General features: G+C 40.1%; 1 protein-coding gene across 1 annotated transcript in view; it reads left to right on the top strand.

Moving 5' to 3' along the window:
- The window catches only part of MYO3B (myosin IIIB), a 284,495-nt gene that overhangs the window by 224,762 nt on the left and 34,706 nt on the right, over positions 1-25,027 (top strand). Inside the window, exons 29-30 of the mRNA XM_058190849.1 lie at positions 8,259-8,316; positions 9,373-9,508. Coding sequence (XP_058046832.1) covers positions 8,259-8,316; positions 9,373-9,508 — 194 coding nt within the window. The remainder of the gene's footprint in view (positions 1-8,258; positions 8,317-9,372; positions 9,509-25,027) is intronic.

The following is a 25,027-nucleotide window of genomic DNA, read 5'->3' as shown; positions in this document are numbered from 1 at the left end:
ATAATAGCAAATAGATTAATGTTAGTTTTACAACAAAGAATTCATACTGATCAATCTGGTTTTATAAAAGGGAGGCAGATGGGGAATAATGTTAGACAGATTATTAATATATTGGAATATTTGGAAAAGAAGAATACTTCAGCGGCACTTATTTTTTTGGATGCAGAGAAAGCCTTTGATCGATTGCATTGGGATTTTTTATTTAAATTAATAGAGAAAATGCAATTTGGAGACTGTTTTATTAGAATAATTAAAGTGATTTATGGAGAGCAAACAGCACAGATTATAGTAAATGGTAGTTTGACAGAAGTTATTAAGATTGCGAAAGGAACAAGACAGGGATGTCCCTTATCACCATTATTGTTTGTTTTGACTCTGGAACCATTATTAGATAAAATACGAGAATTAATGAAAATAGAGAATTAAGATTAGACAATATGAGTACAAAGTTAGAGCTTTTGCAGATGTTGTAGTGGTTACGTTAATGAATCCTATAAATTCAAGTAGATTTTTGTTGGAAGTAATTGATAAATATGGAAAGGTATCAGGATTTAAAATAAATCAGAATAAAACAAAAGTGATAATTAAAAATATGTCTATACAACAGAAACAAAAACTAGAGGAAATGACAGGATTTGAGGTAGTAAAAAAGGTTAAATATTTAGGGGTCTATATTAGCTCATCGAACAAGAAACTTTATAAGAATAATTATGACTTGCTATGGCAAAAAGTTCAGAATGATATGAGTGGCTGGAAGAAATTGCAGTTATCCCTATTGGGAAGGATTATGCTATTAAAATGAATGTGTTACCTAGATTTTTGTTTCTGTTCCAGATGATACCTATAATTAAAAAGGATAAAAATTTGGAAGATTGGCAGATTGGGATTAATAAATTTATATGGCAGGGTAAAAAGGCGAGGTTAAAATGAAAATAATACAGGATTCACGGAAAGAGGTGGTTTAAGAATGCCTAACTTTAAACTATATTATGAAGCAGTAACCCTTTCAGTAATAAGTGACTGGTTTAACTTAACAGAGGAAAGAATTTTGAATATAGAAGGTTATGACTTGTTATATGGATGGCATGCGTACTTATTTTATGGAAAAAAGTGGATAGGGCTTTTAAGAATCATGTGTTGAGAAGTGCTCTTTATGGTCTGGAAAAATATTCCTATAAATTAGATTACAAGATTCCTATATGGGCGAGCCCTAGACATGCAATAGAGAATATAAATATAGAACAGAAACAGGAAATGATTACATATAAAGAACTTTTGTATGCTGAAGGAGGTAGATTGCAATTAAAATCATTACAGGTATTAAATGAAGAAGGGAGGAATTATACTTGGTTTCAATATGGGCAAATAAGTGCTAGATGGAAAGAAGATCAAAAAATTGGTATAATGCAAAGGGAGGAAAATTTAATAAAGCAAATTAGAAATCAGACCCAGGAGCATATAAAGAGATTGTATAATGTGTTGCTTGAAATAGATTCGGAAAAGGATTTGGTAAAGGATTGTATGATAAAATGGGCACAGAATATTCAGGAACCAATAATGTTGGAAACATGGGAGAAAATTTGGGTTAGAAATGTTAAGTTTACACAAGCACAGAATTTAAGGAAAATTTTTATAAGATGTTTTATAGATGGCATTTAGATCCCAAAAAATTATCATGTATGTATCCTAATATCCAAGCGAAATGTTGGAGGTGTGATTGTGATGATGCTACATATTTTCATATTTGGTGGACTTGCAAGAAAATTAAGGTCTTTTGGATAAGAATTTGGTGGATTATTCAAAATGTACTGAAGAAGAAGATAAAGTTCCTGCCACAATTTTTCCTTTTGGGAATTATAATGGATTGTACAGGGATTGAGACTAAACTGATTTTGAACTTAATAACAGCAGCAAGACTGTTGATTGGACAATACTGGAAGAAGAAGAGATACCTACAATAGAAGAATGGATATTGAAAGTTATTAACTTGGCTGAGATGGCTAAAATCTCAGCGTTTTAAAAAGACAATACGCAGGAAAGATATTTAATTGAATGGAAAAAATGGATTGATTATCTACAAAACAGATATCAGATTAAGAAATATCAGATTGCCTTTGAATAATTAGAAAGTTATTTTATGTAATGGGGAGGGGGTTGGGAGACGAAAAGCTTTGGATGTGGTTATTTGGATTGGACTTTACCTTGTGATTGACCCGGGAAGCCGGGGGGTGGGGGAGGGAGGGGGGTGTTTTGTTTTTTTTTTGGGAGGGAGGGGGAAAAAAGGGGGAAAATGTTTTTGTTTTTTTAAAACTCTTTCAATAAAAAAAAAAAAAAAGATGAATTAATGAAGGACAAGCCTATCAAAGGCTTCAAGTCTTATGTCAGTATTAATTTTGGCTGGGTGCAACGTGCTACCAAATGCCAATGGAACAACAGAGGAGTACCTTTCCATCTCTTACAAGCACTACAATAGCTATCTGGTTGGCTATTAGGAGAAATAAAATGTTGAATTAAAACAGGCTTCGACCTAATTGAACTGGAACATTCCTATATTTTCGGGGAATCAGTATATGATTGTTTCAGCCTTATTTCAGCTTTAAGCTGTGTTGCAGGCCGAGAGTTTCTGCGCTTAGATCAGTGATGGCGAATCTTTTCAGCACCAAGTGCTGAAAAGGGAGTACTTTGTGCGTGTCAGGACCACAACCAGGAGGACATGTGCACCGGATAAAGTACTTCTGGTTTCCAGCGTGCGCATGTGTGCTGGCCAGCAAGTCTTCTGGTTACTGCCCTGCATGCACAGGCACAGATCAGCTGGCCGGCGTGAATGCTCACAGGGAGAATGGAAGACCAGCTCTTCCGGTTCTGGCACTGCCGCATACACAAAGGCAAGCTGATTGTCACATGCGCATGCACACCAGAAACCCAGAAGAGGAATGGGCGACACCGCGCGTGCCAGGCGACATGGCACCACATGCCACTTTGGGCACAAGTGCCATAGATTCGCCATCACAGCCTTAGACTATGGCTTTTATAAACTATGAGACAAAATAATACAAAAAGCCCTATAGATACAGAGGTCTGAAAGAAGTAGTGAAAATATAAAACACTGCATCAGACAGTATTTACTTCATCCATTCACTATATTTTTAAACTTCACAACAATCCCAGCTCTGAAAAGCACCAAGTGAGCTAACCTTGTAAAGGACTGTTTTTGGGTGATATGGCAGACCTGAAAAGGTAGTGTGTTTTCTCAAGCCAAGTACTTTGCCGGGCTTCTCTGAATCCCGCCCCCGCCCCCCCTTGCCAGTTCCCTGACAAGCTAAAGGCCAACAATGAAAAAATGAAAAATGCTTAAAATCTTGCTCTTTGTACAGTATATGGTTTACTATCAGATCAGGGCTGCAAAACTCCGGACACCCCTGATAGCAAAGAAATGAAACTTTAACTCTTTGCTCCCATTTGGCGGCGGTCTATATTTTTACAGCTCCAACAAAGTAGCTATGCTCATTGGTTTAACGGTTGAAACTTAGGGGTCTGGAGCAACAGAGTCGATTTTGACCCCAACAAAGGAAACTTATCTGTTAAGAGTAACTATTGTTTTAAATTTAAAAAAAAAAGAACTAAAGAGATCAAAGTATAAAAGATGAAGAAAAGGCCTGCAGATTAAATATGGATTATGAAGTACTTTTCTTACAAAGAAAGAGGCTAAAAAGATTTGAAAAACAACAGTTAAAAGGGATTGGGTTATTACAGTATGTTGAAAATATGTAAGATTTGGCATGGTAAAAGTGAATAAAAGAAATATGTTTACCATTGTTTGCATAAGTAGAAATAGAGGCTTGGTCTGCTATTAATAATATCTGCCAAGAAATGTGGTTGATATCAGTCCCATGAAAATTAATTGTTAAAAGGACCTGCCTGTGTATATATGTATGTGTGCGCACACACACAGATACCCAAAGGTGGGCTCTCTGCCGGTTGTAAAAACCTGTTCACCCGGAACCGAAAATGTGAGTGAGCAAGCGTGCCTTCCGCGCATGCACGTGGCATTGAAAAACCAGCAATTATATAGGACATGATAGCACCAGGGTGGGCAGGCAGGACCAGCCACTGGTCAGAACTACAGGTTCGCTTGAACCAGTCTGAACCGGCAGCAGCCCACCACTGCAGATACCTTTGAATCAGTTTTTTTCTCTTGGTGACTCCTGGTCAAGTCCCTGCAGTTTTCTTGACAAGGTTTTTCAGAATATGCCATTGAGAGAACGTGATTGGTGACACCCAACTGGCTTTGTCCTTAAAGCAGACTACAATTCACCGTCTCCTGGTTTTTAGCCTAATGCCTTAAGCACTATATCAAACTAGCTCTTTTGTATTATTACACTATTATTATATTATTATGCATTCTTATATTATTGCATTATATATTATTGCATTATGAATGCAGAGAGGTAAAGCCAATTATATATATGGTTTTCTTTCAATTATATTTGGGATGGTTGCATAGGAAAGACGATATGATAGGAGTCTTCTCCATATAATTTTTAAATAAATACTATAGCACAACAGATATCATTGCAGTAAGCAAATACTGTATATATAAAGCCTGGGATATTGGAATATTGGTTTATCATCCTAGGACTACTTCTATTAGGCTGTCTCTGAAAGAAATTGCTGAAAAGTTATGTACATTCATGAATAACTTGACTTATGTGAACCATTAGTCCTTCATCACTAGACCTAAGCACATTTAAGCAGAGACCTAATTTCAAAGCTGTTGCCCTCATTTGCAAAATTATTATGGCCCTGTAAGGCATGAATGAAACATGTAGTCAAATTACAATTTTGTTGTTGTTGTTGTTGTTGTTTACATTTATACCCCGCCCTTCTCCGAAGACTCAGGGCAGCTTACAATGTATAAGGCAATAGTCTCATTCTATTTGTATATTTTTTTACAAAGTCAACTTATACAATGACCCATGAGCGTGGTTCAAATGTTTGCATAAACCCAGAATGTTTTACACTTGATAGAGGATGTATATATATTTATTTATTAAATTTGTGTGCCGTCCATCTTGTCTGGATCTATGTCTTTCCCCTAAATCAGGGGTCTCCAACCTTGGTCCCTTTAAAACTTGTGGACTTCAACTCCCAGAGTTCCTCAGCCAGCTTTGCTGGCTGAGGGACTCTGGGAGTTGAAGTTTACAAGTCTTAAAGGGACCAAGGTTGGAGACCCCTGCTCTAAATAAGGTTTTGCATAAGGAGGGCAGGATCTGGGGCAAGGAATGGGAGCTTACCCAAATCACAACAGCTTATTTACTAATATTGTTTCAGAGCCATTTTCCAGTTTATTGTAGGAATATGTGCTTATCAAGTGTGCAGATGACATAGAATTGGGAGGAATGGCTATTTAATGGAGAGGAGAGAAAAAAGATTTAGACAGGATTGTGCATATCAGTAGGACAAATGAAAGGGCTACTTATAAGATGGGGAAGATCTGTCTTGGCACTAGTATAGGTGAAAGGCTCCGAGTGCTAGCTGACCACAGTCAAACGTCAGCAGTGTGATGTACTGCTAAAAGCAAGTAATAATAAGAATAAGAATAAGAATAATATCAGAGTTGGAAGGGACCTTGGAGGTCTTCTAGTCCAACCCCCTGCCCTGGCAGGAAACCCTACACCATTTCAGACAAATAGCTATCCAACATTTTCTTAAAAATTTCCAGTGTTGGAGCATTTACAACTTCTGCAGGCAAGTTGTTCCACTGATTAATTGTTCTAACTGTCAGGAAATTTCTCTTAGTTCTAGGTTGCTTCTCTCCTTGATTAGTTTTCACCCATTGCTTCTTGTTCTACCCTCAGGTGCTTTGGAGAATAGTTTAACTCCCTCTTCTTTGTGGCAACCCCTGAGATATTGGAACACTGCTATCATGTCTCCCCTAGTCCTTCTTTTCATTAAACTAGGCATACTGAGTTCCTGCAATCGTTCTTCGTATGTTTTAGCCTCCAGGCCCCTAATCATCTTCGTTGCTCTTCTCTGCACTCTTTCTAGAGTCTCAACATCCTTTTTACATCATGGCGACCAAAACTGAATGCAATATTCCAAGTGTGGCCTTACCAAGTGGTATTAAAGTGGTATAAACACTTCACGTGATCTTGATTCTTTCCCTCTGTTTATGCAGCCCAGAATTGTGTTGGCTTTTTTGGTAGATGCTGCACACTGCTGGCTCATAAGTGCTATTTTGAAGTTTGTGAATAGGAGCATAGAATTCAGAAAAGGGCTATCCGAATTGTGAAGGATCTGAGAACAAAAAGATGATTGAATGGAGATGTGTTTTTTTTTAAAAAAAATAATCTAGCACTGATTCCTAAATCTCAATTGTGACGGAAAATAGCTTTTCAGCTGGTCCTATAATCTCCCTTTCTCATTGCTGGGACTGTACACTATGCTAAACCAAGAATGTACAAACTGTACCCCCATAGACTGAGGGTGGCTTACAAGTAGCATTTTGTCATTCACCAAGCAACCTGTATATCTTGGCCATTTGGGATCATGTTAGAGGCAGGATTATGGGGCAAAAAACAGACAGACACAGACTTCAGAGTATAATTAGAACTGCAGAAAAAACAATTGCTACCAATCTGCCTTCCATTGAGGACCTGTATATTGCACAAGTCAAAAAGAGGGCTGTGAAAATATTTACAGACCCTTCACATCCTGGACATAAACTGTTTCAACTCCTACTCTCAAAACGATGCTATAGAGCACTGCACACCAGAACAACTAGACACAAGAACAGTTTTTTCCCGAACACCATCACTCTGCTAAACAAATAATTCCCTCAACACTGTCAAACTATTTACTAAATCTGCACTACTATTAATCTTCTCATCGTTCCCATCATCCATCTCCTTCCACGTATGACTGTAACTTTGTTGCTTGTATTCTTACGATTTATATTGATATTGTTTCCTGATTGCTTATTTGTACCCTATGACTCTCATTAAGTGATTAATGATACCTTATGATTCTTGACGAATGTATCTTTTCTTTTATGTACACTGAGAGCGTATGCACCAAGACAAATTCCTTGTGTGTCCAATCACACTTGGCCAATAAAGAATTCTATTCTATTCTTTAAAAAAAATTTTTTTTATCCATCCCTTAAAATCTCATGCCCAGATTGGTTCCAGCTCTCCTGAACCTTTAGACTGCAGTTTTCAATATGTTGACAATAGTGAATAGTCTGGTCTTTGATCAGATAAGTTGTCTGCACCTCAAAGCTAAGTTATATTTCTGCTGGAGTTGTGCCTTATGCTTGATGGATTTAGACCATTGAAAATCTTGATATATGGCTTAGTATTCTATGTGAAGCAGGTCATTACTGGCTTCCTCAGTAAACCCCGTGTTTGAATCTACTTCATTGTTAGGTGTGTAGTGTGAGTGAAAAAGAGAACACGATGTGTAGATTTTGATTGGACAGAGTCCATGAGTCACAGAGTAGCCTATGAACAAAAGGCCAGTCTGAATTATTGTAAAGCTAAAGTTTTAATGTGCTTTTTAGTAATTCAATGATAAATTACAGTATTTTCAACGTTACTGTATCTGTAAATAAAAAATTATAATGGTGTATATTATAAGTTTCAGATAGTTTCTCAGCCAGTTTGTGTGTGGGGGGGGTGTAGGAGGATTTTTTGTGTCCTCTGGAATTAGTTAGCAGATAATATGTAACTGTGAGATTTCATGTAGTGAATGATCTGAGAGCAGAGGACACAACAGCTTGAATTCCCCAACCTTTGTGATTTAAGAGGGGGTGGGGGCAGCAGGTGTCTGATGAAGAGGCCAGCTAGAAAGGACAATTGCTTTCAAAAGTGACTTCTTTCTTTGATAGCCGGTGAGAATAGAAATATGTAAATGAGCAAATCTGCAAGCAGACCCAACTTCCCCTCTTGATGTGGGGCCAATGCTTTTAAAATAAGGAAACCTTTTTTGTGTGTGTTTCTTTAAATTTATAGCAGAACATTCCACACACAGTTGTCGCTTTTGAAAATATCCCTCAAAGAAAAGAAATAAACTTAACATCTTTAAGTAAAATCTTTAGAAATATAATAGCTATGTTGTGAGAAATTATCAGGGGACAATAAGGTAATAATTATTATTAAATAAATAATTATTAAAGGGAATACAGGAATCAGAAGTGAAATGACATAGAAGTTAATGCTGTCTTAAGAAAAAAAATAACATTTTTTTTCTTGTTTCAGACAGAAAAATAGCAGTTTTCCTGCAAAACAGTGCTTTCTTGAAAAACAAACAAGCAAGGTACTGTAACATTCAGACTCTAAAATGATATAAGATCCCTAAATCTACAGTTCAGAAGCATGTTCACAGTTACTTGGCACAACTATCAGAATATGAAACCATTAGGAATATTTTCAAGTCTTGGAGACAAAAGCCCCGCTTGCTAAGAACTTTTGTTCTGTAGAAAGACAGGGAGGTACAAGCGAACAACGGAATCAAAAGGCTGGAAATCTGCTGCTGTGAATAAATGTTAGCTGGTCCCTGAGGTGATTTGTCTGCGCACTTCACTTTCTACAGATGTGAGATCCTCTCTCTTTTTTTTTCTCACAAGGACCTGAGGTTCTTTGGTAGCACTTTGATATCCTGTTTGAATTCAATATGTGAAATGGAGGAGTCGCTCTGTGACTGGGAGCACAGCCGTCTTTGAAGTCTGATCCAATTTTTGCTGCTTACCATTTGATGTTGCAAGGATGAAATGAAGAAAATGTACAGTTTTTGCCAGTAGCTCTGCTGAGCATATGTAAGATTAAAAAAACAAAATCCCTTGGATGATGTACTTAGAAATGTTAAGCAGATTAATACCTTCCTATAGCTTTTTTTACTTCTAAAGATACAAATTAACTTTGAGCAAAAATCAGCATATATCATATGCCATTATTCGCAGTTTTTCTGTGCCAAGGAGGGAAACAGGTAGTAGGAAGGACCAAAATCAATCAATCAATCAATAAAATAAGGCTTGTGATATTGTCACAAAACACAGCTGCTTAGGAAATTCACAAGGCTTGGCCCACTCAAATGTAGGCTCAACAGAACTGGATTGACTAAACAGAATTCTAAGGTACTATTAACTATTAACTTCCCTGGCTGAATACCTCCAAATGTGATACTGGTTGAGAGTTGTAGTTGAATACATCTGGAGGCACCAGTTTAGGGAAGACTGTCTCCAATCTAGCACTGAAACTTGCCAGAGACCATCCAGAATATTAAATGTAATACAGTTGTAAAATATTATGTGCATGTCTTGATGACTACAAAGTTGGATTGAAAAACAACTTTTTTTTCTTTTTTCTTTTCAAGATTTTAGCTGAAACTTCAGCATCCCTGGCCATTCTGAGACATTCAGACCAAGTGAAAGATTTGCAACCTTTCTGCTACACCCGTTTAGCTGCAGATAATCAGCTCTCTTGTCCACAAAAGCCACTGGAAAGTCAAGGTAGGAAATGTATAAAAAGGCATAGTTGTTAACATATACCTTTTCTTATTTAAAAAAGAACCCCTTACAATTCCCTAAAAGGACCAAAAACAGATAGACAACAGATTCAGCAGGAGTGAAGTTATCCTGTCAATCTTTTTCTCCTTAATTTTAAATCATACAAATTAATTACGAAAGCAATCTACTCCATCTTTCCCTATTGCGTGCATGGGCATTGTCAGCTGATGATGTAGTAGCTATTATCTTATACGACACAAGTAAATCTCAAGGATTTATATTTTAGATATACCTTTGGGGCTATCTATTCCTGTTCATTCTCACTTCTGCCTACATAACATTTGCAGAATCAGATTCAGATCCTGTAAGCCTATGTAAGAGAAATATGGAAACAACGGTTGGCAGCTAAGGTAAAATGATGTTGCATCAAACAAGGTAGACACACCATGTCTGCAAGCCAAAACAAAAATCAAGGGGTGACGAAAGTTTGATGACTTGTGAGAAAAGAAGTAAGTGTAATATGAAGGACTACATGGGCTCTGTATGGAAGAGCAGAGAAAGGTTAAGTAAGGTTAGCCATGGGCAAAACAGTTGTGTGTTGGTTTGGCTCCTTTCTCTAAAGCCGGTCCCAATCGGTGTTAATAAGGAGTAAAAGATCCAGTTCACAGCTACTGTTTTATGGTGTGCAACAAGGCTCGGTACTCTCCACTTCTTTTTAAAATCTACACGAAGCTTCTCAGTGAGCTCATCCATCACCATGGGCTGTATATATATCCAGTATATTCAACTTTATATCTCCATTCTTGGTGACACAAGTGATGTTGTTGCTGCCCTCTCACAGTGCCTGCAAGCTATAAGAGCCTGGATGGGGGACAACAGTCTTCAACTGAATCTTGGAAAGACCGAATGGCTTTGGGTGCATGGAGCTCCAAGATCTGAGACTTTGACATCTTTATTTCTGGATGGGGTGGCACTACTCCAGACAGACCCAGTCCACAACCTGGGGGTTCTCCTGGATTTGCTCGAAGAGCAGGTGGCAGTTGCAGCTAAGAAAAGCATTCACACAACTCTAGGTTGTGCACCAGTTGCAGCCTTTCCTGGATCAGGCATTGCTCTGCTCAGTCATTCAATCCCTAGTCATCCCACATCTGGACTATTACAATGCAGTTTACATGGGGATACCCTTGAAGAGGATTGAATGAGCTTTGGTGGCGCAGTGGTTAGAATGCAGTATTACAGGCTAATTCTGCCAACTGCCAGCAGTTCAATCCTCACTGGCTCTAGGTTGGCTCAACCTTCCATCCTTCCGCGGTCGGTAAAATGAGGACCCAGATTGCTGGGGGCAAGATGCTGACTCTCTAAACCTGCTTAGTGAGGGCTGTAAAGCACTGTGGAGCGATATATAAGACTAAGTGCTATTGCTATTAGGAAGCTAGAAGTGATGCAGAATGTGACAGCACAGGCAGTCTTTGGGGCCTCTACAGTGATCCATGTTATACTGCTGTTCCATGACAGCTCTGGCTGCCGTTTCCTTCTGGATTCAATTCAAAGTGTTGGTTATCACTTTTAAAGCCCTACACGAGAAACTGTCTCATCCCAATGGGACAGGCCTGCCCCACCTAGGCCAGCAGAGGAGGCACGGTAGCTAATTTAATTTAAGATGTACATGTGAGAAGGGAGTCATTTCTTGTTATTGGTAAATAATGGGAGTCAGAAATCCTTGCTCTAGTGCAGATGGCCCAGAGGCTTAGTAATAAATCCAGATCATTTTTTTGTCCCGTCTATGATGACAATATTTTAATACATCTGAAATATCAAACCTGTACCAGGGAGGGAACAATAGGTGAAAGCTATCTATCCAAAATAACATTTATATGCTGGCACTTTAACTGTTTTATCCACCCAAGTAAGGCCTTGAGGATTATTACAAGTATTTGTATATTTGAAATATATAGTGCAGTGGAAAGTGCGTCTCTCTCAAAAACTCTCTGACTTTGCCTCCTGTTTTGGGATAGCAGCTTAATAGTTCTCATTGTTGATGGTTCTCTGATGGCACCTGCCTGGAATCCTAACTCTAGCTTGTAAACTAAATTTAGAGTTGCTCCCGCTACTGCCCATCATCGCATACCCACCATGCGATGGAATTGATGGGTAAGCGTAGACTGAAGTAATGGTGAAATTCAAATGTTTTTACTACCGGTTCTGTGGGCATGGCTTAGTGGGCATGGCAGAGGAAGGATACTGCAAAATCTCCATTCCCACTCCACTCTGGAGCCAGCCAGAGGTAGTATTTGCTGGTTCTCCAAACTACTCAAAATTTCTGCTACCAGTTCTCCAGAACCTGTCAGAACCTGCTGGATTTCACCCCTGGATTAAAGATAGCTGCAGAGAGACCAATACAAACACTCCCAGTGGGGGTGTGCATCCTGCATGCTGATTGGTCGATCCAACTTCCTGTTCTGGGCTTTGCAGTTTGAGGTCCCAAGCCAGAATGTTAAAATTTGTAGACATGTGAATCCAACAGCTATGCGACTGTCTTCGAACGACAGATGCACATGTTCCTTCAGGTGCAGTGCCAGAGATGTCTGTTCAACCCTTAAGAGACATAGGGCCCTCACAACTTGTACTCCCTTACTGACAGTTTTGAAAAGCAAAAATGCAAAAAAGCAAGGCCATTTTAACAGTCAAATTTCTTGGCTGGTTAGAAAATTCAAGTTAACATTATAGATTAAAATAATTTTCTAAATAAAAAAATGTTTCCTATACAGTGTCATAAAGGGGTAAGGTTATATGCTAAATTCACAATTTTTATAAATAATTAAAAATGTTGAGCTTTAGCATTATAGAAGCATAAAACAATTAGCACAGTTTCCTGGTTCAACATTTCACTCAATACTACAGAATTAGTACACTTTTGAACTAGATATTCATTGTGCTTCATTTACCTGGATTCTTTCAGCGTCTTGGAAATTCCCCAACTTTAATCTGAGAATTATTTTAAGTTTTTCTGGCCTCATTTCACAGTTGGAGCTCTGCCCCTAATTATTTTTAGCAATTTTTTTTAATTTTTATTCAGAAACTTAGAATGCAAACTCCAAAAAAAGAAAGAAAACAAATTAGACAAAAATACAGATAGTCCTCAACTGACAACAGTTTAATTAGTGACTGTTTGCAGTTACAACGGCACTGAAAAATGTGACTTATGACCATTTTTCACCCTTATGACTATTTCAGCATCCTCAGGATCATATGATTTACATTCGGATGCTTGAACACTGGATCGTATTGATGACAGTTGCAGTGTCCTGGGATCATGTGATCCCCTCTTTGCAACCTTCTGACAAGCAAAGTCAATGGGGAAGCCAGATTCACTTAGCAACCGTGATACTAGCTTAACAACTGCTATGATTCACTTAACAACTGTGGTAAAGCAAGGTTGTAAAATGGAACAAAACTCACTTGACAGATTTCCCACTTAGCAACATAAATTTTGGGCTCAGTTGTGATCGTAAGTTGAGGACTACCTGTAGTTTTTAAAAAGTGGATTGAAAAGACAAACACACACACACACACACACACACACACACACACGGACATTGTCTCCCCCCTCCTCCCCAATTGAATACTGATAAATATATTGCAACAATGATAGCTTCCTCCCCTGCTCGTCTTCACAATGTCTACAAAAAGAGATAAAACTCTCTGGGAAGCTTTTGAAAAAAATGCTCTTTAACTTAAAAGTTTTATTTGAAAACTTTAATTTAAAAAAATTGATGGATCAGCCATGGTTTTGACAATCCCAGAGTGACAATCAAAGGCAGAAAATAACAGCTGGACTTGATTTGCAGCCCGATGGACTGGAATCTGGTTTGGCACTGCCAGATTTAAAGAAAAAAAAGAGTCTGGTCTGAGAATTGCAAGCTTGGTGGAGAAGGTTGAAAGGGGCACGGACATGAGAAACTCAGAGATGATGAAATTGATGAGTAATGGACTGGACTTTCTTGGATCGACTTTGGAAAATGGATTCATTATATTTAACCAGACAACCATTGACAAGAGATGCTGTGTTTTCGTATACAGAGAAACTGTTTGAACAGTGGTGCTGCAGAGATATTCACAACAGAGGTTTATGATTCTGGGAAGTGAGATTCAATTGTTCTCAAAAGTTCTCAATTAAAATTTTAAGGAGAAGTTTTATCATTAAGACTCAAACATTTGATCCTGGATGGACCAGAGATACTGATTGCAGTGATTTGTGTTACACACACACACACATACAGAGAGCGGTGAAATCTGAACCAGTTTACTACTGATTTGCTGGCTGCGCATGCAGACTGCGCACCAAATGTGCACTGCATGCCAGATGCACAGTGCACACAATGCACCAAATGTGAGGTGCGTATGCACACAGCACACGCCAAAAGGAGGCATGAAGTAAGTAGAACAGCGTGTGTGTGTGTGAGATCAGCTATGGCACGTAATCTTTTTTTTTTTCCTTTGAAAAGCATTTTTTACAACCTATTCCTACCATTCGGGCGGGAAAAGCGAGCGAGCCAGAAAGAAGTGGCAAGCAGGCAAGCGGGCAAGTGGGGACCGGGTGATTGGATGGGCATAGCCAGGGGGCCCAGGGATTTTTGCTACCGGTTCTCCGAATCACCCACCGCCATCGCTACCGGATCAGCCGATCCGGTCCAAACCGGGAGCATTTTACCCCTGCACGCACACACACACACACACAAACTCATATATAAAGAGAGAGAAAGAGAGAGAGAGAGAATGAGAATGAGAATATAGATGTATATAACAGGTTAAATTGGTTGCAAATAAATGTAGAACAGGGGTGTCAAACTCGATTTCATTGAGGGCCGCATCAGGGTTGTGTTTAACCTCGGAGGGCTGAGGGCTGTAGCTGGGGGGGACAGGGCATGGCCAGGGTGGGTGTAACATAGGACCCCACCTCCTCACACATGGTTTTATACACTTATAAAAATAGAGAGGCCTACATGTCTGTAATTTTGTTTTTTTAATACGTTCTTGATCTACTTGAACACCCTATGAGAGAAAGACCAGATAGGCCAGTGGTCACCAACTGGTGGTCCGTGGACCATTGGTGGTCCGCGAGAAAATTTTGGTGGTCCGCAGAAAAATTATTTGCATTTTTTATATTGCACTAAATCAGGGGTCCTCAAACTATGGTCCCTGGGCCGGATACATGCAATGAATGGTTGCAAGAGAGTCTCCCCCTTTGGGGTCTTTTTGTGTGGGTCGGAGGGGGGGCAGAAATTCCAACTTGCGATCTGCTTCAGCCTCCTGGTACGGGGCTTTGGGCAAAGGCTAGAATGAAGTGCCACTGGTGGCGAAGAGCCAGAGGGCCTTGTTCCAGTGGGACTGCATCATGGCCTGGAACTGGCTGGAACTGGCTGACCATCTCAGCCGGCTGAGCCTCCAGGTGCCGGTACCTGGCCTCTGCTTGGAAAGCCTATGCTCCTAGTCCCCACTGAGGTGCTTCTACTGAGCGTCCCTCTTGGTCAGATCCAATTTGAACTGAGCCACTGTTTTGCCAACTCTTTCTTGTGGTGGCTGCTTAGCTCCAATAACTGCTTCCTGTTGGGGCCCTAAGGAGCCTGGGGAGGCAAGGGGTGGCTGGGAGAGGAGGGGCGAGTAGAGGCTAGTGAGGTGCCACTCCACGTGAGTGACATCGAGTTGGCCACGCCCACTCAGTCACATGACAACCTAGCCACTCCCACCCAGTTGGTCATTAGGCAGATCATATTAGTGGTCCGCAGGATTTAAAATTATGAATTTAGTGGTCCCTGAGGTCCGAAAGATTGGTGACCCCTGAGATAGGCTATAATAGCAGAATCCTGCAAGCCTGGAAGGTAAAATATTTTACCTTTCCTTCCTTTTATAATGTTCTGAGTCAAGGACAGACTCCTGCAGCACTCTGGCAACCAAAATGGGAGGCACCCCTCACGCCCTGTTTTGGGCCTGCATGGCCTCCTGCAGCACTCCAGCGGCAAAAATGGGGTGCAGAGCCCCATTTTCGGTGGCAGAGGCACCGCAGGCTGGTCCTTTGCCATTTCCAGGCCGGCCCCGTGGGCCAGATCTAAGCACTCCCTGGGCCAGAACCGGCCCGTGGGCCTTGAGTTTGACACCCCTGATGTAGAAGTATATAAATTCTGAGAGTTCTGTTCCTGATTTTAAAAAGAATTGTCTTTGTAGTAAAGAGAACGGTTGGGTTCTGCCTGTGATCAAGGGCTGTATATCAGGCAAAGAAATATGAATGAGGAATGTTTGTAGTCTGAGGAGATGCTTATTCCCTCTGAGGACTCTGCTGGCCGGTAGTAGAATTATATTTACAATGTTTAGATTTAGCCCCTTTAAAAAATAGATCCTAAGGCAATTCATATTGTTACATTATAGTAATTTGAAAACAGTTCAAATTAAACAATCAACCAACAGTATGGCAACAGATGAAGCCTCAAATGTCTATAAATGTATTCTTTCCTGTGCCTATTATAAAAATATTGATAGTGTTCTAATTATTCAGTTACAGTAATTAATATTAGTGTGCAGGAAAAAAAGGGCAATCTGAAATATTATTCACATTCCAGGTATCTGCTGCACAATCTTTTGCAGTGAAGGTAGTCTATGGAGCTTTCTCCCATTTTAGTAAGCATATGGTCACAGTCTGTCAAATACTGAGTGGTTTCCACTGCAAAATCTGAATCTTCTCTAAAAAAACAAGAGGAAATGCATTTCCTTATTATGATTTTCAAGATGTGTGCATTACACTGGAACCTTTTATAAGGATTCCATATTAAAAAAATAAATCTCCCAAATGAAACCATTACCTCCATCTTCTTTGGGTAGTTCAACAAAGCAAAACAAAAATTCAAGATTGCTTCTCCCTGGGAGGGGGAAAAATGGTGGAATCCAGTTTCCTCTAGATGGGGTAATCTAGGCAATTGCATGTTAAATTCAAACTCACTTTTAACAAATATTGTGTCAAAAGAGCCCCAGTTATCATTTGATTTGAAGAAGAACACGTGGCACCATTGATTGGATGCACAAAAGAAAGTAGGTGGAAAGAGCAAGCATGTAACTATAGAATTTCCTAGTAATGCATTTAAGACACTTTAAAGAGGCAATGATTATCAATCACTCTTAAATGAGTAAGCATTAAAGAAATAAACCTGTTGAAGACTAATAGTCTCTTCCAGCACTTTCAGAAAGCATGGAAATTCAAATTCTTTCACACACCAGTAAGCCTGAATTGCTCTCTATATCTGATGGGATGGTTTAAGCATATGGCACTTGAGCCAAAATAAAATGGCAAATAGCCCCTTATTCTAAGAAAGAAATATAGCACCAAAAAAAAAAAAGGAAAAGACCAGCCTTTCAAGAAACTCTTCAGTCCAACCCTATGCAGGTTTGCCTATAAATAACTTTATGATACTTAGCGTAATATGCACATGGGCAAGGTGGTCAATGATATCTTGAGAAATATCTTTTTTTTCATAGGGAACCCATTCTCAGATTGAATGTTAATAAAACAAAACTGACTAGAGGGTAAATGGAACTTAACCTTTTCTTTTCAGGTATTATTTATTTGTTCCAAATGCAAGCTCAAAGTAGCTTTATGTGTAAAGTGACCAGATTTCAGCCATGGCAAAGCGGGACACCATTGACCGGGGGGGAGGGGGGGCTGCACATGCGTGCTGAGTCTTGCCACCTGCCTGAAGGAGGAGGAGCGGCTGCTGCTTCTCTGCTCTTCCAGGCATACTCGGCTCTCCTCGGCTCTCCTCTCTGCTCTTCTCTTCCTCTCGGGTGAAGTCAAGCGGCGTCTCTCCTCCCTCTCGCGCCCCCTTCTCTGCCACTCCCCCTTCTCCGCCTCCTCCTCTTGTGTTGCCGCCTCCCATTTTCAGAATGGGAGTGAAACAAAACAAAAATTGGGACTTTTTGGAATTGCAGCGGGACGCGGGACAAATTATTAAAAAGCGGGACTGTCCCGCCAAAAGCGGGACGTCTGGTCACTATATTTATGTGACCATTCCTCAGTTTGGTTCCTTCTAGAGCAGGGGTGTCAAACTTGTGGCGTCACATTGTCATCAAGTGACATAACGCGACTTTTTTATCCTTTGCTAAACCGAGGGTGGGCGTAGCCAGTGCGTGACACTTCCAGCCTACGGGCCGCAAGTGTGACACCCCTGTTCTAGATGTCTTCTACTATTCCTAGAATTGACCCTCTTTGGCTTTGCTGGTTGACAGTTCTGAGTGTTGTAGTTCCAACACACCCTAAAGGGTACCGGATTGGAGAAAGTGGTATCAGTATGTTCCCTGGTTCTCTATGGAAGTAAAGGCCATGTTTAAGTAAGGATTGTCTCAGCAGGTAAGGGCATCACTTAACTGACCTTGACGGGTTTTGAAAACCTAGCAGGATTGGACCTATTTAATACTTAGATGGGAAACCTTTAAAGGACTTGTAAACGATAATGAGATAAAGCCTGAGAAGCAACCACCCACCCCAAACAAATAAAACAAAAAGAAACAGGCAACTGCAAACTACTTCCATATTCTTTTTGAGAAAATAACATGGGTATATCTTGTCAACTCAAAGGGTCTTTACCAGTGGTGAAATCCAGCCGGATCTATCCGGCTTTCATGATCCGGTAGGGCTGGCGCGGAGGCTCCGCCCACCCACCTGGATGTCATGATGTCCCATTTTTGACCCTCTGTGCATGTGCAGAAGGCTCTGCGCAAGCGCACGCGTGAGCACACTCACATTTGCAATCTGGTAGCGAAGGTAAGTGCATTTTACCCCTGGTCTTTACCTCTTTAAATAAGGATTATCAACTAAATCAAAATAGCTTGCTTCCTTTTAAAATATCAGTGGTTGGTATACATGAAAGCAAAGATTTTGTTCTTGGTGTAAAACTCAAGAACTCAGACTTTTCCTACCCTTTTTTCAGTTGCAATATTAAAACTGTTTTTGTTGTGACCCAGGCCGTAGGTAGTAATAAACTTAATCCGTGGAAAAACAAACAAACTTTAATCGAACAGCTGGGAATTACTTCATTCCCAGCATCATTCAACTCAAAGTAAAACAAATGCCTCCCAACACAAATTCCTCAGTTATCTCGCAAACCTTAGTCCATTAGGCAAACTGCCAAATGCCCTTCCTGGCAAATGTCCAGAAGCCACAGAAACAAAGATAGATGAAGCAGAAGACGCAGCTACAATGTTGTTTTCCGGCAAAGCTCAAATGCTGGTGCTGGTCTGTTTTAAGCCTTATGGGAGGGGCCAATCATCTCTTGGCCCTACTCCCAAGTTGTCCTCTCTGCTTGAGCTGCTCTTGCCTTCTGGCAGCTCTTCTCATGCGTGCATTAGGAACAGGCTCTTCCTGTTCCTCTGCCTCACTACTATCAGTCTCTGGAGGCTCTGGAGTCTGTACCTCACTTCCCGATGGCCCTGGCCTCACTTCAACCTCATCACTGTCCGACTCCATTGCCAGCTCCGTAGGCTGCTGACGGACCACAACAGTTTTGCTTTCTTTTTGAATAAGCAAGTGAGACCTTACTAGAGAATCATTGGGATGGAAGGGACTTGGAGGTCTTTTAGTCCAGCCCCAGACAGGTATCCCCACACAATTTCAGATGAATGGAAATTTCTTGAAAATTTCCAGCAATGGAGCACCTAGCACAGGAGGCAAGTATTCTATTGCTTTCACTGTCAGGAAATGTCTCATTATTGCCATATTGGATCTCCCTTTGATCAGCTTCCATCCATTGCTTCTTGTCTTACATTCAGATGCTGTAAAGATCAATACCCTCTTCTCTGGGACAGCACTTCAAGTATTAGAAGACTATCATGTCTCCTTTCAGTCTTCTCTTTGTTAAATTTACCTAGTTCCTTAAGCTGTTCTTCACAGAATTTAGCCTCTAGATCCATTATCAATTTTGTTGCTCTTCTCTACATTCTTTCTAGAGCCTCAGCATCCTTTATGTATTGTGACCAGAACTGGATGCAATATCTAAATGTTGCCTCATCAGTGGAGTATAGAGTGGGCACTATCACTTCTCTTGATCTTGATACTATCTCTCTGTTGATGCACCCCAGAATTGCATTGATATTTTTTTTTTGGCAATTGCAGTATATTGCTGACTCATACTTAAGTGATGACCTCCCATCAGGAGACCTAGATTCCTCTCATTGGCACTACTGTTGAATCAAGTATCACCTATCTTGCACATGTGCATCTGGTGGTTGCTGTTGTTTTTGCCTGAGTGCAGAACCTTACTTTTCTCACCCACAAACTGCATCTTGTTGGGTAGGACCCAATGCTCAGATCTGTCAAGATCCTTCTGAATCTTGAATCTTTCAGATAGGGTTAACTCAAAGCCCCAAATGTTTTGACTGGTTTCACAAAAGTATATGTTCAAAAACTAATATCTGTGATGCTTGCACAGATACATGCAGTTGTGTTGGAATTCTGCAGACTATATCGGTATGGCAATGCCACGAAGCTTCATTAATTATTAGGTGTGCACTTTTCCATTGTGTGGTAGCATGGCTCATATTGCAGCTGAGCAGCTCTTGTTTTGTATTGGGTCTCTTCATAAGGTGAAATGGAAACTTTCTCAAGGCCCAATCTTGCTAAAGTAAGAAGTACTTTGAGCTGACTTTGTGAAACTTCTGTATAATTGAATCCCCCTCCCTCCAACTCTGAAAAACCCTTTGGCAATTTCCTTTTAGTCACCAACCTACAGCCTCATATCTAACTCTGGGAGGCTTCTTTTTATCATCATCATTCCAATTCCTTGGTGTCTGGATGCTTCCCCTTCCTGTGTTCACCTATTAGTATAATGTTAATTAAAAGTGATCAGCAGATAACCTGTGGTGAACATGCAAACCATAAACTCTGACATTTGCAGTCAGAGACAATCAGCTTCATGCCAAAAGATCAATCCATATCCATGAGTGTGATATGGCTTTTGATCATGAACAGAGTCAGATTATGTCAGCCCTCCTGGGTAAACCAGACAGGAAACACAAGCAGATGAGCTAAATCTACTTTATTATAAGACCTTATAATATTATAATATTTGTAATATTATATATTATAAAATGTATAATATTATAATCCTGCAAATCTGAAAGAGCAAACTTCTCTTTCTCCACTTTTAACTGCTTGCTCCATTAAGACCTGTCCTTCCTTAATTTTTTTACCTGCCCATTAAGCAACTGCGGGACTCCTGCTCTTTCCTATGGTTGCTTCCCAAGCAGTATCTCTTCTCCCCTTTCTGCAAGGTCATCCATGCATTCCATTAAAGATTACCCTGTCTTTTTCTCTGCTGGAGATAAGAATATTTGCGTTCTTTTAAAAATAAAGAAGAGAAAAAGTTGTTGAATCCTGGATGAAAAAAGTGGGATTTACCATCTCCCCAAATATCCTCCAATAAGTAATAGGAATCTTCAGGAGCTGGGAGAATTTTATTTTTCCAGATGTAGTTGCTTCAAAACTTTATTTGCCTATTTGAAAATAATCTCAGCTCCAACTTTGGGTCAGTGCAACTAGCTGAAGACCTACTCAACTACAGATCAATTTATTCTGGGTTCTAGTCACCCAGACTTAACTTTCCCCATTCCCCCAGCCTCAAATAAAACATGCTGCAACACTTTGAATCCTACTCAGGGTATTCTTTAGGTAGCATAAACTCAATGGGTAAAATGCGATATGTTGTTTTAACTTTTGATTGGAAGTTGCATGCAAGATCGGCGGCTATATAAATGTTTTAAATAAAAGGTTGTTAATTATACAAAATGGCTCTCTTACTCTGTGCTAACCCTTGGTAGAAACAGAAGAGGTAGAAATATTCTATGCTGCCTAGAAAAGCTGGCTGGGGAATTCTGGGAGTTGAAGTCCACCAGGCTTAAAGTTGCCAAGGTTGGGGACCCCTGGCCTAGAAGACTTCTCTCTACCCTTTTCATTCTGTTACAATTCCAATATACCTAGTAAATCATAAGCATAAAGGTATTTACTGGTAATTGTCCTAAACAAAACGTTTTTAAAACTGTCAAAAAAAACTACTATTTAATTTTTATTATCAAGTATACCAAATGCTATCAAGGTTCATATAAGTTAATTTAATATCTTCAGTAATATTGCAGTCTCTTAAAACAATTGAATACAAACTTTATCTACAGTAAATTCTGCTTTGCTGGAAAGAACTTTTAAATTCTTGTTAAAATCTTCCAGCATGTCACCTAGACTCAGTGGCACTGGCAGAAGTCCAATATGAATTCACTAAAGTGGCATTTCACCTCTCAAACCAAGATTTGGATCCGCAGATCCATTTCCAACTAATGGCCTCTGTTACTGTCTGGACATCAGATTTCCAAAAAACATCCCATGACTCCCCAAACAAATCCTCAATTTTTCTGGAAGACAGTATAGCCTTTAAACGAATTGCCTATGGTTCTCCATCCACAGGTGTTAACAAAAATTTCAAAATCTCATTAAACCTTACCATTTTATAGATTGTACTTAGTCAAATATGGCTTAGACTTCCTGTTGAGTTATGCCCTTCCAGTTCTCCCACACACCCCTTACTTTGACCTGCAGTTTGCAAGCAGATGAGATCAGGTGTCTTGAGACTGTTAGGTGCCTAGCTTTCATCAATGGAGGAAATTTATTCAGGGAAAATCCATGCACCCCACTAAAGTGAGACACATTTTAGAGAGAAGTTTTAGAAAGACTTTTACCTAGTTAGAAGGATCTTGCAGCAATAACAAAACCACTGAGTCTAATAACCATAAAGTTTTATCCACACACTCCCACTCCGCCTTCTTGCTATTACCGTAGAACTGGCCGAACACCAGTCTGAGAGAACAGGAAGCTCTTATCCCGATAAGAAGTATTTGGCTTGCACTTTGCTCTTTTCAGAGTTTTATAGTTTCTGCTGCTGTGCAAACTTTCACCCTGCACAATGCTAATTAATGAGCAGCCACTTGTGAGTTTATTTGTTTAGTCAGCTTCTGCATTCCTCAGGTATCTGCTTTTTCTCTCCATTTGTCCTTCCGTGATGCATACGTGATGTACTGGCTTCTAGATAAAGATTATTGTCTTTGTATGATGATGCAGACTTTTGACTCCATGTTTCACATTGCTGGCTTCTTTTAATGCAGAGCCATCTGAGTTTTTCTTTCATTGCTAGGTACAGTACATACCATAATTGCCTTACTTAGAGATTTTTCAGGATTCTCGGGATCCATCAGGTTGAGCAATTCATAGCTTTGCCAGTCAAAGACACTATGCAGCTTTACAGCATCTCCCATGTGACTGGATTAGAGTTCCCATTTTAATATTAAAACACTGTGCTTACTTTTCTTGTAAACAATTTACATTTTTGGCTCACATGAGTGGACTACTAAAGTTATAATGAATGGCTAATGACTTATGCAAATCTTTGCATAACAAATCTGTTTGGTTCTAGGCTAATTATTCACCCATGTTGTTCGGCTATAGTATTATTATCCTTTTCATCTCCTCTAATTCTCCCTCTTATTAGTATCATTATTATGATTATTATTACTCAGTTGCTTTGCATGTACATTAAGAACTTCTGCATCGGAGACAAATTCCTTGTGTGTCTAATCATACCTGGCCAAATATTCTATTCTATTCTGTTCTGTTCTGTTCTGTTCTGTTCTGTTCTATTCTATTCTATTCTATTCTATTCTATTCTATTCTATTCTATTCGTCTAGTCTAGTCTAGTCTAGTCTAGTCTAGTCTAGTCTAGTCCAGTCCAGTCCAGTCCAGTCCAGTCCAGTCCAGTCCAGTCCAGTCTAGTTTCACTGGAAAGGCTAATTCTCTATTTAACGTACAACTACATATTTGTCTGCACTTTTTTATAGGACAGCAAATCAGTTATCACTTCAAGGCAAACCCTTTATCAAACATAAGACTCAAAAGGCAATTTGAGAAGTTTAGAGCAAGAGTGTCTTCCCCTGCTTTCCTTTTGGGGATCTATGATCAGGGCCTGAGGTGGAACTTGGACAAAGCTAAAATATTATTATGTTAATCTTTCATCTCATCTCATCTGTATCATACCATGCCATGCCATGCCATGCCATACCAAAGCCACTTTAATGTAGTGGTTAAGATGCCAAGCTAGAAACTGGGAGACTGGGAGTCCGACCTTAGGCACAAAGCCAGCTGGGTGAGCTTGGGCCAGTGACCCTCAACCTTAAGAAGGAGCCAAGGGCAAACTACTTCTGAACTCTTGCAAACAAAAAATGCTGAGACTAGTCCAGGTAATCACAAGGAATCAAGACTGACTCAAAGATATATACACACACATGCATATACATTGATTGCTAAGATTTTTATCATGCCAAGGTGTTGTGAATGCTCAGTTTTTTTCCTAACTATCCTTTGGGCACGACAGCTTTTGTGGTGTTATTTAGCCACTGCTATGCAGACTCCAAAACTGCTCTGTATGTCTCTAAAGGCAGACTCCCAATTAATTCCTCTCCCTCCCTTCCATCTTGCTTAAGCTTGTGTATTGCTGCTAGAATTATTAAAATTACCATATAGTTTTCTCAGTGATCTTTGTCTGTCAAGTCACCTTAGATCTGAGTTTCCTTTAATCATGGTCCTTTATGATTAGACATAAGAGACTTACATTTTTGCATTTGTTGCTCAATTTTTCATTTGTAAAACATTCTCTCTTCAAGTCCCCTACAAGCCAGGAAATGTAACTACTTGGTTTCGATTATTCTACAATTTATATATTTATACATTTGGAAGATGCAGCAAATTCAAGGTAAGGTCAAGCCATTGGCAAACATGAAAGACAAAGTGCTGCATTGTGCAGCAGAGCAGGTTTGGAAAGAAACATAATTTTAGGCCTTCAGGACAATAAAAAAAAAATTCACAGCACAGTGCTATATTATATCTAGACCCGTTCCAGTCCGGCTTCCAGCCCGGATACAGCACTGAGACAGCTTTGGTCGCACTGGTGGATGATCTCTGGAGGGCCAGGGATAGGGGTTACTCCTCTGCCCTGGTCCTATTAGACCTCTCAGCGGCTTTTGATACCATCGACCATGGTATCCTGCTGCGCCGGTTGGAGGGGTTGGGAGTGGGAGGCACCATTTATCGGTGGTTCTCCTCCTACCTCTCTGACCGGACGCAGACGGTGTTGACAGGGGGGCAGAGATCGACTCCAAGGTGCCTCATGTGTGGGGTGCCGCAGGGGTCGATTCTCTCACCCCTCCTGTTCAACATCTATATGAAGCCGCTGGGTGAGATCATCAGTGGCTTTGGGGTGAGATACCAACTGTACGCTGATGATACTCAGCTGTACTTATCACCCCGGGCCACCCCAGTGAAGCTGTCGAAGTGCTGTCCCGGTGTCTGGAAGCCGTACGGGTCTGGATGGGGAGGAACAGGCTCAGACTTAATCCCTCCAAGACAGAGTGGCTGTGGATGCCGGCACCTCGGTACAGTCAGCTGC

This window comes from Ahaetulla prasina, chromosome 1, assembly GCF_028640845.1.
Source record: "Ahaetulla prasina isolate Xishuangbanna chromosome 1, ASM2864084v1, whole genome shotgun sequence".
Classification (NCBI taxonomy): domain Eukaryota; kingdom Metazoa; phylum Chordata; class Lepidosauria; order Squamata; family Colubridae; genus Ahaetulla; species Ahaetulla prasina.
The sequence above is the reverse complement of the archived record's forward strand: the minus strand, read 5'-3'. Positions and strand labels throughout refer to the sequence as shown.